The sequence below is a fragment of the Mus musculus genome, chromosome 9 (assembly GCF_000001635.26).
Source record: "Mus musculus strain C57BL/6J chromosome 9, GRCm38.p6 C57BL/6J".
In the NCBI taxonomy this organism is placed as follows: domain Eukaryota; kingdom Metazoa; phylum Chordata; class Mammalia; order Rodentia; family Muridae; genus Mus; species Mus musculus.
The window spans coordinates 79,755,241-79,773,373 of NC_000075.6; the positions used below are offsets into that span (position 1 = coordinate 79,755,241).

General features: G+C 39.4%; 2 protein-coding genes and 1 pseudogene across 3 annotated transcripts in view; 1 reads left to right on the forward strand and 2 right to left on the reverse strand.

The window, feature by feature from the left end:
- Positions 1–16,182, reverse strand: Cox7a2 (cytochrome c oxidase subunit 7A2). 2 transcript variants are annotated; one of them, XM_030244035.1, is made up of 5 exons: positions 15,966–16,182; positions 4,400–5,100; positions 3,250–3,339; positions 1,037–1,121; positions 165–365 (listed from the first exon to the last, which is right to left on the reverse strand). In XM_030244035.1, the coding sequence occupies exons 2-5, from the start codon at positions 4,415–4,417 to the stop codon at positions 307–309; spliced, it is 252 nt and encodes an 83-aa protein (XP_030099895.1). In that variant the 5' UTR covers positions 4,418–5,100; positions 15,966–16,182; the 3' UTR covers positions 165–306. The 2 variants fall into 2 exon arrangements, with proteins under 2 accessions (NP_034075.2, XP_030099895.1); NM_009945.3 differs by lacking the exon at positions 15,966–16,182 and having other exon boundaries at positions 1–365; positions 4,400–4,613.
- Positions 2,600–5,457, forward strand: Gm51685 (annotated as a pseudogene).
- Tmem30a (transmembrane protein 30A) overlaps positions 13,701–18,133 on the reverse strand; it is a 24,490-nt gene continuing 20,057 nt past the window's right edge. Inside the window, exon 7 of the mRNA NM_133718.4 lies at positions 13,701–16,239. Within this exon, the coding sequence (NP_598479.1) occupies positions 16,046–16,239 (194 nt within the window). The 3' untranslated portion in view covers positions 13,701–16,045. The remainder of the gene's footprint in view (positions 16,240–18,133) is intronic.

Consider the following 18,133-nt stretch of genomic DNA (forward strand, 5'->3'; position numbering starts at 1 on the left):
TATCCCTAGCTGCTAAAAGTGAATACACATTACCATGACAATGGTGCTTTAGATAAACTTGTGGACAAACAACTTTTAAATTTTTTTCTTATCTAAGATTTGCCAACTGCTGACACAAAATGGTATTACCAGGAATTTATTCTCAAGTGAAAAGGGAGACACAAAATGGTTAAGGATTGCTTTATTGGCAGCAGTTAATACACATCAATAAATATTGATCCCCAAAGAAGAGCTCAGTTACTCATCAGATTCCTGGTCCATCGAGCGTTGATGAAACTGAACCACGTGAAGACTGGGATGACGACATTAGTTCTGCTTCTTGGGAAATGCAGCCATAGCTAACAGATAGATGGCATAGGCTGTGCCTGAGAAACACACCAAGAAAAGGCTTACTAAGATTTCTGGTTTCAGAACATACACTTATTTATTTCAATTAAAGCCTAGCTCAAATGTGAAAGGCAAAACTGCTGTGAAGCTCAATGGCTGGGAATCCCGCAAAGGTAGAGTGTTTGCATCTAATGCCTAAGTTCTGGGAATATGGCAATGGTAGTCTGTTTGCATCTAATGCCTAAGTTCAGTTCGTGGGTTTGATTTCTAGTGGGAGCACACATACACATCGGTGATCAAACATAAAAGTGTCTTGATAAATGCTAAAAAATATTTAAATTAGTCTACTTTCATCATTTCTATTTTAAAAGTGTAGATATCCTTCAATATAAGGATAACAACAAAGCCCTCAATATAATAAAGAGTACAATCTTTTTTAACCCCCTATTAGAGTGTGAATATTTGGGGTATGTGTGTGGAAGGGTGTTGAGAAGCACTAGTGACATATAGAAAACTAGCTCTGTTAACCACAAACCTGCCTTGCCAGACCTACTTGAAGGTCAAGCAGTGTGTTTTAGCTGCCCTCCTGACTGCTCATCTGAGCTACATAGAGATGGTGTGCAGACAGACTGCAATAAACACACCACATCAAAAGCAAGAAAACTGTCACAGCTACTCTTGACTTGTAAACCCTCAAAAGATGTCTTACCACCAAGCGTCAGAGCCATTGTGGCTCTGTAGAGGAGGGCATCAGATGCCCCGCCTTTCAGATGAACTGGCATCCCATTATCCTCCTGGTTAAAAAAAAACAAAAAACAAAAACCAGACATTGATACATGTATCACCTGCTTCCAGTTAAAAGTCAGGATATTAATTATTCATATAAAGCCAACAGCTACAGATACTCACAGAATTTAAAAGGCTTACAACTTTTATCCTTTCTCTACCACTACTTTAAATTTACAAACTTGTAAAAGACAGCATCGTTTTCAAGCTAATTTGAGACCTAATGAGGTGTTTTTGAGGACAAACCAGAGCAATAAAATATATTCCTTGAATTCAACAATGTAAATATAAGATACTGGCCAGTCAATCTCCAGGAAGATTTTTTTCCCCTTACCAAATGGGGCCGGGGGCTCTGACTTATAACACTAGTCTATCATCTTTTTTGTTTGTTTTGTTTTTCGAGACAGGGTTTCTCTGCGTAGCCCTGGCTGTCCTGGAACTCACTTTGTAGACCAGGCTGGCCTCAAACTCAGAAATTCGCCTGCTTCTGCCTCCTGAGTACTAGAATTAAAGGTGTGAGCCACCACGCCAGGCTACTAGTCTATCATCTTATATCCACTTAAGAATCTTGTTTTTATGTAGCATATATAATACTTTACTACTTGAAATTTTGCATAGGGAAAAATTATACAGCACAATAAAACTGTTCCAATCTGCAGGGCCTCTCTTCAAGACATACCACCCAAAACAGTTATGGCATACATCTCTACTGTTAATGCTTATTATTTACCAATTCTTTTACCTTATATGTACTAATATACAAAACGGCACTGTGCTATGTAATGATGTTAGACATTTATACTCTGTTTTAATTCTCTCTTCAATGAGTACATAATATTCTATCGGGAAAAAAAGAATGTCTGAACTACATTACTCAACCCTCCAATAATTTATAGGTTGGGTTAAAATCCTTTTTCAAGTTCCTTATGCTCATGCACAGAGTCTACACAAGTATCTGAGAGAAGGCTTCTTAACTAATAGACTTGTTTACAGTATTTCCAGTACCAGCTAAACTTCTGTCTCTAATGCATACACTGCTCAGCTTGTAAAAAGCCTGTGACTGATGCTATCTTTCTCCCATACCTGGCAAACATTCTATTTTAAATATTTCTACTTATATGGCAAGGAGTGAGGTTACCACTCATTTCTGTTTGCTCTGAAAAGACTGCTCCAATAACTGCCAGAGAAGCTACAGTTTTGGTTTTTTTGTTTGTTTGTTTTTTTGATTCTAAGAACATTTAAAGTCAGGGCAGAATAGCCTTAAATCTACAAAACCGAAAAGATAATGACAGGGTCACAACCATCTCTTGGTGACACTGACACGGTCAAGCTGGTATATAAAAAATTTGTGTCCAGAAAGGGGCTTCATAGCTTTGAAGGCAAGAGCACATGGCAGAACTTCTGTTCCACCAGTGCATGGGGCCAGCAGTGGTCCTCCATCTCGATAGCCAGAGAAATCATATTCTGTCCCCATGAAATGGCATTCTCCAAACCTCTGCAGCTTCCAATCCACTAGCTAGGATGCAGGAGTTAGGGCAGGAGCAGAATACAAGGCTAACTAAGTGTCAGTCAGAACTGCAATGCCTGCCACATTCCACAGAAATCTTCATCTCGCGCCCTGACAGCTATAGTGAGATCATACATTTCTTACAAATCTGCAATTCTTTGAGTACCAGTGACACAACCATACCTAAGCTGCACATCTGTTTCTTCTCCTTCAGCAATAAAGCGTGTATTTTTAGATCTTGGTTGTTCTCCTGGGGGGGGGGGGTGTCTTTTGATGTTTCCTTAGAAGCCTTCCCCACTTAAAATTATTTACTGTACTCTTCCCTGCAGGTATGCTACACCCTGTAACAATTCCTGCTTATTTTTTGTTTCTGGACTCTTTTTTATGGTTTATGCAATTATTCCCCCAAAGATTACCAATTCATCAAATCACACACACAATTCACTGGCTTCTGCATTTTTCCCACCTCCCTGAGCACCTCTTAGACACAGCAAATAATCCTCCTTACGATAAAAAAAAAAAAAAAAAAAAAAAAAAAACCTTGAGAGCCTCTAAGAAGCAGATCCTCTGGACTTACTCTACCGTGCCAGCTCTGTTACAATTAACAATCACATAGAACACTTCAGTACCTGAAACAGCTTTTGTTTCTCTGGAACCTTGTTTTCAAAATGCCTTCGTGAAGTGGTGCTGATGGTCCTCTGGGCAATCTGACGAAGGGCCTGAAACAGAAAATTCACATGCATCGAACAAGACCTAAGAGTCCAAAGAAACCTGTAAAGGCAACTTCCAACCCTTCACACTGAAAGGAAGCTGAGATTTAAAGCATTATCGAACTTGTCAGTACTATCCAAGACTAGCATCCAGATTTTCTACATGTTGTCTATTCTCTGCTCTGTGCTTCATGTTACATATCATAGTCTTCAGAAACCATGACCTATATATAACCTGTGCCTGAAATTAATCAGTAGTATTTTATAGAACAAAACATGCTGATATACAGAAAAATAAATGATATAGACATCTTATAAGTTCTAACATTTTCATTTAATATTTGCCTATGTCAAAAATCTATTCCTGGCAGGGTAGTGGAGGCTCAAGACTTTAATCGCAGCACTAGGGAGGCAGAGGCCATGCTAGTCTACAGATTTAGTTCCAGGATAGCCAAGGCACTGAAAAATTACTTTGCAGTGGAGGGCACATGCTAGAACACTCCTGGACATCTAAGAAAAATGTAATTGGTGTTAAGTCTTAATTGTGTTAAACGATTACAAAATAAAATCAAAACACACCTTTTTAAATTTTGGAGAAATATTCACCAAGTGTTAAAGGTAATTCTGAATCGTCATTACACTTCAATCATGAAACCCATTAAATCCCAACTAAAACTGTACAATTTAGTTCTTTGGCTTACTTCTTTGAATCAGGTAAAATTTTATCTTTTCACTATGATACAAAACAAAATGACAACAAAAAGCCACCTTCCACCTAGGTTTTCCAGGTGTCCAAGATCCCCCCACTGGAGCCTACGTCAGAGCTACAGTCATAGCCATAAGCAACGGTAAGCTGTAGTGACCAAGAACCAAATGCGATCCTGCTCTTCCCTCTACGACTACCCAGAAACAGCCAGGGGCGAGTGGACGGAAGGTCAGGGAAAAGGACGCGCGGCCAAGGTGACTCCGGCTGCTGTCTTCTGCCACATTTCCAGCACGCCTTTCTGTCAGGATGCCTGACCCTCCGCCCCGACACTCCAGTACCAGCCAAACCCCCAAAGCTACCTACCAGCAGATTCCGCAACATCTTGGCTCGGTTGTTACCCACCAACCGCGACTACTGAACGCCAAAAATCGAAAGCCACCAGACCGGAAACGGAACTCCCTCCTAGCGCTGCGCGCGCGTCGAGCAAGAGGGCTCGTTCCGGGAAGAGGAGGGGCTCGCGCTCCCGACCATAGAGAGCGGAAGGCGAGCCAGAGCGACTTCTCGCAGCGGCCCGTCTAGCCTCCGGACCTCCGAAGCTATCCTTACCACTTGGCTCCGCCCTGCCGCGCCTGCCGCCGGACCCAGAATCACAATGGAAAGCAAACGCCACCCGCAATGGAGAGGCGTGAAGTCTTGCAGCCCTCTTCATACGCTCTGGTGAAGTCAGTGGACAACCAGACTACCCGGAAAGTAGCTTGTCTTGTGAGAAGGCTTTGAGCCATTGTTTACAGTCTGAAGGAACAATGGATGTCAAAGCTACGTCGTACAAGCTTAAATATTCAAAAGCTCCTCTTAATACGGATAGAGTCCAGTTTTAGGGTTTGTCTTCCACAGATGAAAGTGGGAGGCGTTAGTCTTTGTGCTGAGATCATATAGGAACGACCGATGTTGGCATCCACAGGTATGCCAACCTGTGGATCTTCTGCTAAACTCCTTGTGCTGGAAGCTCTTCCTGTGTCCCCAGACTGGAACTGGCTGACTTCGTTATTGAGTCTGGGAAAACGCTGAAAAGAGGGGAATACATTTTTAAATCCACGTTCAACACAAATATCGACTGTGTCGTGCTTTCTCAGATCCGCAGCACATTTCACTCCTGGATGGAGCTGTCAGAAGTGCGCGTATTTTACAGATAGGCTGTTAGCATTTTGCATCAGTCTTGCATAACTATTCCTCCTTACAACTGCCTTTATTCTTCTGCACACTAATGTACAAGTAAAAATAATCTACTCAACAATACAAATGTCTTTCCACCCTTTTGCAAACTCAGAAACGACTTCATTGCCATTTCAGGTAAAAGCTAATGATAAACGGGTTCCACAGTGTTGCGTGAATAAAAACTGGTAATGCTTAATTCCTTCAAATCTTGGGGTACTTTTTTCTTCATAACCTACTGTACCCCCAACACAGTCTAAATTTTCTTCCTTACCAAGTTTATAAACACCCATTATAACTGACTTTTTTTCTACCACCTCTTAATTATTCAATGTACCATCGAGCATAATTACCAACAGCTGGGGATGGGGAGTTTTGTTTTTTTTTTTTTTTTGTTTTGTTTTTTACATTTATTGTCTGTAATTGGAATTCGTTAAAGTTTGTGCTGCTGTCGCTGTTTCACCACAGGATATAAGTTTTCCCAGAACCGACTGTATACTTACCATTCCCCTAACACTAATAAAAATGGGCCTACTAGGGGGGCTGGTGAGATGGCTCAACGGGTAAGAGCGCTGACTGCTCTTCTGAAGGTCCTAAGTTCAAATCCCAGCAACCACATGGTGGCTCACAACCACCCATAATGAGATCTGATTACCTCTTCTGGTGTGTCTGAAGTCAGCTACTTACATATAATAATAAGTAAATCTTAGAAAAAAATAGGCCTACTAACCAACACTAAGTGCATACTGTTTGACATTCCTAGGAATAGTGACTGTCCAAGAAGAACCAAGAGTTTACATTAAAACTACCTATAACAGCGTTGTCACTTAGGGCAGTACAATTTTCTCTTTACTGGACCACTCCATCTACAGACACATTCCATTTTAAAAAGGAAAGGACACATATGAAACAAAACAGTGTTTCTATCCCATTCTCTCCAGAATAAAAGCAGACTTCTGCAACTTGTGTGCCCCTCCTTTTGTGTTAGTCTTTTCCAAAATCACTTCTTAGGCAAGCTTCTGCATTATCAGCCACGGATATCACAGGTGCTCATTCCCCCAGAGTACATTTTAATTTGGAAATAAACTATCAAGGCAAAGGGAGCAACATGAGTGTGGAATGCGAGCCTTTTAAGGAGGTTTCCACACACCACTCTCCTAAGAGTCCTCTTGCACGTTGATCCTTAGTTTCTGCTTGACTCCTCATCCTACCAACACCAAAATTTCAACATACCTTTCCCTAATTCATACTAAACTATTTATACTTTCATTTTTTAATCTCTTAAAGTCTCTGCAATTTCCCCCAAACATTAACATTTTTCTACCAAACCCTACAATCAAATTCTATCTGTACAACTTCAGAATCTTATCTGACCATTTATGATCTGTAACATCACCACTGCAGGCCAAGCCAGCAACATCTTGTGATTTTATTTCTGCAAAAGTCTTAATTTGTTTCGATCTTCATCTTCTGTCACTGTTGTTTCCCATCATCCAGATTTTAAAAAAAAATGCTTGTTAGAAAAAAAAAGGACTCTGTCTACACACATAAAAATCCATTGAACATAAAAGCAAATGAACAAGAACAAATCATCTAATGTGTTGGCTTCATTCCACAACTCTGTCCGTCCCAGGGCTCTTCACTAACTTGTTTCTGCATTCTTAACTGCCATTACTTGGACAGAAAAATTTGGCTTAAATTTGCCTCAATCGATCAGACTTTATTGATTAATCCTAAATTCACTAGAAATTTACTACCAGGTCTCCGAATTTATCCAATGACATAAACTAACTTTCAAAATGGGCTCCTTTCCAAAACATCAGTTTGGGGTTGTTTGCTTTGTTTTTGGTTGTTGTTGTTGTTCTTGTTCTTTATTACAAAATAGTTCTTTGGAAGAACTGCTGACATGAGATTTAACTCCAAATTTTAAAAGTTGAAGTTGCTAGGCTTATTCATTTTATAAGTCCAAGTTTAATGAAGGAATGTGTCTGAAAACTAGAATGTCTAGTGGCCTCACTTCCAGATTATTATTTCCCTTTATTGCGTATCACAGATGGATTGAGGGTTGATCATTTCTTAATATTTCTCTACCAGAAATCGTTGTGGTTGTGGTTTCTATGTTGAAACTTCATTAGCTATTACTGTTGAATGCACCAGGCCAACGGAAGAAAACTCTCAGCAGATGGCAGAGCATACTTACGTAGAGAGAGGGGAACAGACGAATAGCATGGCTGAAGACGAGAGGAGGAGGAGTTCACAGAAGGCTGGTAGCCATGACAAACATAAGTATCACTTTGAAAGTGCTTTAGGGCCATTCAAAGATTTAAGGAGTGCAGGCTTACAGTACAGATTCCATTTTAAGATAACAGTAGTTGTAAGAAAAGAATGCAAGACTCAAGTTACTAGGGCCAGAGTCAAAAGATTTTGTAATACCCCAAGGAAGGAAGGAAGGAAGGAAGGAAGGAAGGAAGGAAGGAAGGAAGGAAGGAAGGAAGGTTGGTTGAACTTAAGCAGCAGCAGGACACAGATGAATCAGGGGATCTATGCAAGTGGACACACGGTACCTTGAAAAACCTGCAGCTGAAGAGACAGGGGTTTCTACATTAATTCGTAATAGAGTAAGAGTAAGACTAACTCATTGGGCAAGGAGTATATATAGCCCAGTAGAGTCTCAGTACAACCACCTGCAGCCATTCCACCTCCAATATCTAACAAAAGAAAAGCCAGGCTTGTATGGAATGATGGCTAGTTTTGTGTTATTAACAGATTAATTCGATATAAATCACTTGTTTTTCAATTGAAAGAGTGAATTACTTGGATCTCAGGAGACTCTCAGTGAATACACATAAAAATGGCTGTAAAAATGGTAATTCACTAGAAGGCCATGTATGGTGGTCCACATCTTAATCCTAGCAGTCAAGAGGCAGGAGCAGGTAGAGTTCTCTGGGTCTGAGGCACTCTGGTCTACATGTCGAGTTCAAGGCCATGCAGCCCTACACAGTAAGACACTGTCTCTAAACAAATGAAGTGTTTATTTTGTTCCAGAAGTATGTATAACTAATATATACAAAGGAAACTAAGGAAGATAAGTAGGAAGAAAATCTCGTAGTGAGTCACAAGCCAGATGCTGGGGATGAAAAGGAAGAATACATGGCTGTATAAAGTATCAGGGTAAAAGTACATTTGTTTGGCTTGACAGACATGAATGGGAACAATTCACTGGGTACCTAGTGTCTTCCTTAGGGTTTCAATTCCTTCCCTGAAACACCATAACCAAAGGCAACTTGGAAAGGAAAAGGGTTAGTTTACTCAGGCGTCCACATCGCAGTTCATTATCAAAGGAAGAAAAGTCAAAAACTCAAGGCAGAAGCAGATACAGAAAGCACAAAGGTGTGCCGCTTACTGGCTTGTTCCTCATGTTGACCAAGGCCACTCCGTCAGTCAAGGGAGTGAGGATTAAAGAAAGAAAAGACAATTAGACAATACTAGAGTAGGACTCTAGCAAAATGCTGGAGTGGGTTTAATTTTTTCCAAGTCTGCTTTTGTTTTATTCTAGGTACATGTAATGAATATGGCCATTTCGAAGGCATAAACAAAGTAATCAAGGAACAAACAAGGCACGAACAAAGACCCCTTGGTATTCAGGGACGTATCAAGATAATCAAGCTCTTAAACCAACTTCCTTGTCCTAGCCCAATGTCAAACTCTTACCCATATCCTTGAAGTGTCACCAAGAGCTCTCCACATTATATACTCCCAGAAACACCTACCAGGGAGTGGCACCACTCACAAGATATGAGTTAATTTCACACCAATCACTAAATGTCCCACACACTTATCCACAGGACAATCTATCGGGAACATTTTTTTCAATTAATGTTCTATCTCCCCAAATCACTCTCTCCCCAAATCATAGTTTTATGCTGACATAAAACTAGCCAGCACAACTGACCCTTTGTCAGCCTGACACCATTAGGCCATAACCATTCTTTTCTTGTCCCCCCTCCCAAAATCTCATATTAATATCAATACCACAATATTTAAAAAGACCCATACTCTTACAAATTCAAACATTTAAAAGTCCAAAAGTCTCTAAGATATTCAAAACTTTCTAAAACTCCAAAGTTAAACAAAAAACAAAAAACTTTAATACTCCATGCTGGAATAACCAGGGCACAGTCATAGACCAATGCACAACCAATGTCCAACACTGTAAACTTCAATGTCAGAATTCTGGGATTCACTCAGGACCTCTGCGCTCCAAAGGGCTTGCAGTGACATTTCTTTGGCTCTGTCATGTACAGCACACATATACTCTCCCAGGAGGCTCAAGCCCAAGCAGCTCCACTGTATGAATGCTGCTGTTCTTGGTGGTGGTCCCATGAGACTGGCATCTCAAAAGTATTGGGAGTCTCCACTGCAACTCGGTTGCACCTTTATCAGTAGCCTCACCTAGGCTCCTTTCAGGGACTCTAACCTTGCCCACTGTGCTATACCTAAACTATGTCCATGACCTTGTCAATCCTGGGGCTTCTACATCAACTGAGGCTGCACATTCACCAATGGCTTCTCCTAATGCCAAGCTTCAGCTGCTCTCCATGACCCCTTCATGTCTTTAAGACCAGTACCACCTGGGAAACCTTGGCACATTTCCAAGTCCTGCTGCCAGAAGCAGCAATCTTGGCCTGCTCGAGGTCACAAGTCTTGTGTGCTAACCCCAAAGAAAGAAGCTGTTGTTGCCCCTATTTCTCTCTTCTCCCTTCCCTACTCCCTGCTCCAGGGATGTCACCCTGGAACTCACTCTGTGCTTAGGCTGGCCTCGAGCTCATATTCTCTTTGCCTGTTTCCTGACTGCTGGGAATAGAGGTATGTGTCAACAAGCCCGGCTACCATCTCTTCTCAATCACCACTCTAATTTTTCAACTGCAGATAACCAGCCATTAACTGTTCTAGTAAAGTGAAGGTTTTTTCTTTAGTGGTGCTGGTCATTTGTTAATGATTGCCAGCTTTTCAGCTCCACCTGATCAGACTCCACAAGTGTCTTTAAGAGTCTCTCAAACTTCGTCCTGAAATTTCACAAGCCAAGCCTCCACCATCTGCATCACTACTTCCAAGCTGACACACAACGGTGTACTGAGCTCTGTGCATGCAACACCTTTTCAAGCCCAAAGTTTCAAACTCCTCTCACAATCGTCCCCCAAACCATGGCCAGGTCTATTATAGGAATGTCCCCACTACCCAGCACCAATTTGTCTTAGCTTCTCTATTGCTGTGACAAAACTCCAGCCTGGAGAGTTTATTTCAGTCTACATTTCCACATTACAATCCAACATTGAGAAAGGCCAGGGAACTCAAACAGGGCAGGAACCTGCAGGTAGAACCAGATACACAGGTCAGAGAGATGCTGCTTATTAGCTTGCTCCTCATGACTGGCTCCCAGGAATGACACCACCCACATGGTCTGATCCCTCCCCACATCAACTGCTAATTAAGAAAATGTTCCTCCCCCAAGCAAGTCTGGTAGGGGCATTTTCTCAGTTGATGTTGTCTTCCCAAATAACTCTATAGTTTATGTCAAGTTGACATAAAGCTAAGCAGCATACCTAATCTGCTATAGTCTTTTCTATATGCTTTCATCCATCACTTCCTTTATTTCTCAAAACAAAATGTCAAGTAGGTATTGAAATCCCAACATTAGAAAGAATAGGAAAGTGTTTAAGAGATAATGCAATCCGAAGATACAACTTGTAAATGCTTAATAGCCTTTGAATCTATTTCTATGCTATCTACTGAATCTTTCAGATAGGTGTCAATGAACAGAACACAATGCAATTTTGACATGAAAGGCTGAATATAAATTGAAAATGAAAATTAAAAAACCCTACTGTTTACAAGCTTTGAGTGAAAAGGAAAGGACACACACACCAGGAATTATTATAGAGCACTGATTCTCAAAGTGGAAAGATGGAGAAGTTCAAATATAATTTGACATATATTTTGAAGGCTGTATTTCTTCTTTTCTGGAGCTTGAAACAAAGTAGGTTTGGAAAAATGTAAAAGTGAGTTCCTTCTCTTCATTACTACATACAATGACGATGGTGTACCAACCTCAAGCACCTCTCTTCCTTCCCTCCTACTGCAGTCAAACAAGACTAAGGGGGAAGCCGTAAGAAACAACTGACAGACACCTCCCCCTAGATCAACCTCAAATATCATAAATAAAATAAATTAGCTTGAAAAGACTGCATATGGTGTGATGCTATTTATAATATTGCAGAAGACAAACTATGTGGATATAGGATACACCTGATTATCCAGGGGAAAGAGTACAATAAAGAGTCCTCACTAGTGTTTACTGTACATAGTGGACCTTTCTAGTATCTAATCATGGTATTAAAACTCGAGAAATATACAAAGAAGGAAAAAAAGTAATGTTTACCAAAAAAAAACAAAAATCTTATAAAAATGTTTAAGCCCCAAATAGATAAGACAGGAAAATAAGCAATTCTAACAAATTTGTGGAAAACAACCAGATGTACCGGAACAGAAGTGGACAGAGGAAGCTGTAATCTGAACGCGCTCTAAGACAGAATCATTACAAAGCATGTCTGTCGGTCACAGGCTCTCAGAAGCTTAGATATGGAGCAAAGGTTACAGCAAAGGATACACTCAGGGTTGAAAATGGCCAGTTGAAAGGCGTACCCAACAAAAAGTTCAGATCTCTAGACATTCCTCTTCTCATCCAAACTGTGTTCTGGCTCAAATGCCCTGGTTAAGGAGCTCACAGGAACCTGGAGTGATCTACTACTCTTTCCTGCTAAAAGGACACTGAATCAAACTATCCTCCAAATTCCTGTTAGATTACCCATAGACCAGTGCTGTTAGAGAAGTTTCTGCACAAAGTGAATAGTTTACACATAAACTCACAACTGACTGATGCAGAGAGCAAATGTCAACAGAATGCTTATGCAAAAAGAATTGGACATCTGGGGCTGGTGAGATGGCTCAGCAGTTAAGAGCACTTGCTGCTCTTCCAGAGGTCATGAGTTTAATTCCCAGCAACCAATCACATGGTGGCTCACAACCATATCTAGGGGGATCTGATGCCCTCTTCAGGCAGGCAGATATATATGCAGCACATCACTCATACATTAAAAAAAGAAAACAAACTGGACATCTGCATCACCCCCAACAATGGGGTCACCAAGGAAGTCAGGGTGGAAAGACTGGAAAAGCCAGAGTAGACGAGGGAGGACAGGAACAGAATGTTGTATCTACAAGTGAGCACACATATATACACCCAGAGCATTTACACATACACGTCAAAACATATTCACCAGGAAGTAGGCTCCATCTGTGAATATTCTACAAACAATAGAAATGAAAGAAGTCTTAGAAATTAATTTTTCTAAATGTGTATTATTAATTCAACAGAAGGATGGTGGTGCTGAAAGAGCAGACTGAATTCCATAAAGGGGAGGTGACAGAACTCCACAGTGAACTCACAGAACTATGCAGCAGACTGAGAAGGGAGCATCTAAGATCAGATTCATCAAAAGCAGCAGTGGAAAGCTGCTGTTAACCTAAAATTGTATGTGTAGTCAAGCTATTAGTGAAATATGAAGGTCAAAAATTATTTTTATGTTATATCTTAACTAAAAAATATTTATTTTATGTGTTTATTGTGAATCTCTGGGGATGAAAGGAAGCTTGGGCCAAAGGTTATTCTTTTTCAACATAAAGGCTTGAGAATAACTACTTGACTTTGAAAACTGCACACACCTTTATTTATATTACATGCAAATAACACCATCTTCTCATTTTGTTTTAGATAATATATTTATTTTAAAATTTAAAATGACATTAGGAAAAATGTGCTTTTCACATTTACTAACTGATGGGCACATGAGCTAAACTGGACTTTAAAATAATTTACTAGCTCATTCCCTCTACAACAGACATTTATACATCAAAACTTTGTAACTGCAGCACTTTACCCCCTTCACGCTTGAAACTCCCATGTTTACAAAGAACAAAACTTTGAACGTAAAGAGCCCATACTAGGCCTCAGGCAGTGCTTCCATGCAGAGGGGCAGCAGCAGAGCAGCACCCGAACCTGCTCCTCTCTTACGGAAGGGTTTTATTTACTGCCTGCTTGGCTTCACTGCTATCACTGTCCATTCTACTACATAGAATCCCAACCTTAGTCCCTCTGCCAAGAACTGTTACAGTCTCACTGTTTTCTGGTAAGAACCCTCAGTAACATTAGTAAGTCTTGTGATTATGTTATCAGTGATTAATAAACATAAATATAATTATTTTAACAATGGTTTTTTTCAAATGTACACATGGACAAGTTAAAACGTGGACTAAGACTGGATAGAACTGAATATTAACCGTTAACATGAAAAAATGGGCACTGTTATTTTAGTAAGACACATAAACAGCACGATTAATTTTGTTCACGTTTATTAATACAAAACATCCTAACAGAATAACTTTTAATATAATTAAGGTTACAAATAAACTCTGTCACTATCCAATAAATAACATCCACTTGACAATCAATTCGATTATCCTCTATTAGAACAGTTATCTTCTCCAGTTTATCTTAAACTGCCTTATGATTTCAATGAAACAACTTAGCTTTTGCTTACTATTCAGTTGGAAAATTTCTTGTGCCAAAATACTTGCAAATGAATACATTTTTCTAAGCCTTCTACTTAGTCACCTAATGACATCAAATTTTCTTAAATATGAATGTCCCATATTCTTCCTATTTACAACAGGAGTTGGTTTCAAATGACAGGAACCAGAGAAGGACAGGGGCCATCAATGCACTTGTAAAATAGATCAAGCTTCAGTTGTACTTTTAAAGATTCTATCTTCTCCAAGCTGTGAAAATGTTAGAGCTCTTCAGTTTCCTTCAGCAGACCCCTTGGTCCCAGTTAGAGACAGATGCAGGCTAGTTAGTAGTCCTTTTTTACGAGCACTTACTTGGGAAAGACTGGCATCAACATCTCACATCTTATGAAGAATCCCCCCAAATAAAGTGACCATCATATGCAACAGGGACACTTTTCAGAATAACAGCATTCTGCATGACCGACAGAAGAATAGTTCTAGAGAAAGAAGAACTTTCGTCCTGAGAAGTTTTCATATATCCATAAATCAAGTAACCCGTGCAAGTAGTATTTTTATAAGTTAAAAGTCACCATGAATTACAATGTTTTAACAGAATTTCATGTCATACAGAGCTTATTTAAGTGTGGCACATTTCTACTATGAACCATTGAATTTTTTTCTTCTTTTAAGCACATATTAATCTAAACTGATATGTTACCCAGACCGATTGATTTAAAATACATCCAAAGGAAATCATTACAAAGTCTGAAAACATAAGCATTCTACTACATAAATATGAGTTACTTTAGTTCAAAACAAGTAATTTCAATGCAGTGGAGACAACTCTGATTAGTACATACATTTTTTCATGCATGTGGAAAAATAATTTACATTCACATCAGGAATAAGTCTCATAGCAAACAAATTACAGCACTTATTCAATAAAGGACTATTAAAATAATTCTAGTTAGAAAATAAAGTAACTTCAATCGATATATTATAATCTTTTTTATCATGTACATACTCCAAATCCCCCAGAATTTAAGTAGGAAATGTATAGAACATCTTTTAAGGTATATCTTAGGAAAAGTAACCAAAATAATACCTTCATTAAAGAGGATGTGTATACATATCCATATTTGTTAGACCTGTATGCAAAAAATTTAATGAAATATGGAAGAAATTAGGATTTCAAATTTTTCTGGAATATTATACTCAGTCACTTACCTGTTAAATAAGAACAGCTTGAGGTATTTCCAAGGCAGAAGCAATCATCTTAACACTACAAACCACAATAATGAAAGTATCCTCCCCTGAACATTTCTATCTGGTTTACAGTTGGGGCACAGGAGAGGACTGCCAAGCAGCTGCCCACCTCACCTAGATTCATTCTTCCTTCTGCAGTGTAAGCCTCCTGGGAAACGGTCACATATAAACATTCCAGTAGCTTGGGACTCCAAATGCAACTTCAGGTAGCATGGGACTTCAGAATGCAACATTTTACTCAAATGAGAAGAAATTTAAAATTCTAGCCAAGACCCACTGACCTCTTTAGATATTAATTTCTATGTTGTACAAGCTAAAGTGTGAAGTCAACGTCATTATCGGAGAATCATAATAGAGCAACTGAACATATGAACCACCTCAACAAGGAGGGACTTTAAGCCTTTACACACGACACATGAAAATGATGAAGTGTTTTATTTATAGTCTTTCTTCTATCTGAACTGTAACCAAATTTTCAAAGGTTAGCAAGTCATTACACTCATACATCTCATAATCCCTTTCATCACACAGTAGGCACACATATACAGCATCATGTCAATATGTTATCAACACAGCATCAACAGTTTAAGCAGTAGACGCATTTCATAGGAAAGAGGCTCTATGCATCACATGGCCTGTCCCAATAAAAAGCAGACATTAGAATGTCATTTTAGCAGTTACAATATTGATATAATCAATATGGCTAATTTTTATATCCATCATATATTTTCATAAGTCATCCATATGTAAGAAGCAAAGAACAAAGGCTGTTTTGTTTGTTTTGTTTTTTTAAAGTTATGTGCCAACTTCAAAATGACATACTAACCAGACATCAGCATTCAAAAGCTAGGTTGAACAGGACTGGCCTTGATGCACATGCAGTAGATTTGGTTTCAGAATATAAAATTAAATGGTGATGTCAGCAGTGTTACTACTGTTTCTATATTTATGATTAATTACTAGCAGTACAACTCCCAGAAGGAAAGAGATGGATCCAATAGTGATGTAAGCAATTCCCAAAAATGGATTCTTTCCTCCCATCCATGAAATAGTGCTCAAGATCATCCGTTTCCGTCCATCAAAGGAATGCACAGGGTAATCTGACGAGGGTATAGGAAGACTTTCTGTCTGCGCTTACTTGGTGTTGAAGACACAAGCTTTAAAGTTAACATTTAAGTTAATTACTTGTGTAATTATATGTATATAGAATTCTGATACATGGGTATCTTGCTTGTATTTATGAATCATGATAGACAGACAGACAGACAGACAATGATAGAGCAAACTATATTTTGTTATGTTTTCAAGACAAGGTCTTACATGTCCTGGAACCAACTATGTAGACAAGGCTGGCCTTTAAGTCATAAAAGGTTGGCCTGCCTCTGCCTCCCAAGTGCTGGGATGTGCCACTAATGCACTGTAAAAAAAACAAACAAACAAAAAACAAAACAAAAACAAACAAACAAAAAAACCTATTTTTATAAACTACCTCAGGATTTTTTTCTCTGTATAGTCATATAACTGAACCAAAGACAAGACTCTCTACCCCACACATATTCCCAGAGCTGATGCAGTGAAAAAATAATGATGCTAGTAAGTGCAGAATGTCTTAACAAAACAGTAACATTCAGTTCTATATAGAGCTTGGGCAGTCTTAGTCTTATTTCCAAAGAAGGACTAAAGGCTTCAAGGTCATATAACATAGAAACACCAATGATGGCCACACACACACACACACACACACACACACACACACACACACACACGATAGCAACAGACAAGAAAAGAATCACAAGTCTTAAGCTCAAAGAACATGTTTAAACCATAGCTCCAGGGCAGAGAGTACTCTAGGTAGAGGGCCACAAAGCATGATGCCCAAGTTTCAGCTGATTCATTTGGAGCAATAACAACTTACACTCAAGGAATTGACAGCTTAGTGTGGAACTCAAAACTGACTAATAAGGAGATACAAGAGAGGAGAAAGCAGTGTTGGGTAAACTATTACACAGTCCATTCTAGGATGTTGAAAAGAGTAGAGAAATCAAAACTAAAACTAAAATCTGAACTGATACTCCTCAAAGGGGCCACAGTCTGGAGGTATGGCAGGCTCTGCTCTTATTATTGAAATCAATCTTTTTTTTTTTTTTTTTTTTTTTTTTTTTTTTTTTTTTTGGTTTTTCGAGACAGGGTTTCTCTGTGTAGCCCTGGCTGACCTGAAACTCACTCTGTAGACCAGGCTGGCCTCGAACTCAGAAATCCACCTGCCTCTGCCTCTCTGCCTCTCGCCTCTGCCTCTCGAGTACTGGGATTAAAGGTGTGTGCCACCACCTGAGGCAAAAATCAGTGCTACTTAATCTAACTCTCCAAGGACCAGTCACAGTATCAAATCAACAGTGTTCCTCCTTTCTCTTCTTCCTCTAAAAATTCGGGTTTCTGTTTTAACTCCAATCAACTCAGCCCTTAATTCCCTCCTTATCTTGTACCTTTTACAGGTGGCTCCCAACGTTTTGCAAGCCTCTGTATTGCTGAACTGTCAAGTCTTTTTAGATAGCCTACATTCTTCCTGAAAGTGCTCTTAGTCCTTGGGACCCTACTGCAGATGCCCTGCTATCTACAGAATTTCCAGTGCTGTAGACTTTCCTCTCCTGCGTTCTCTACTAGGCTACACACTGGCACACACCAGTACACCGTGCTAGATCTTTTTAGGTGCTAACTAGAGTGCTGCCTTATATTCTGGCTACCCTCTCAAAATAGTGGGTCTTTCCAGCAGCACATAAAATGAGTCTGTGTATCTAAAACTGCTCCTAAATGGATATAGTTTCAAAGCCATTGTTGCTTTCAGTCAGGCACTATTAGGCCATTTTCAGTTGTATAAATAAGAGTCCAAGGACCAAAGGTAATCTTTATTTTGAAAATTGGCCTATTAACTCTTTACTGTGCAACTTAAACTAGGAAAAAAAACCACAAAGACCTCCAAAAGAAAAAAGAAGACAA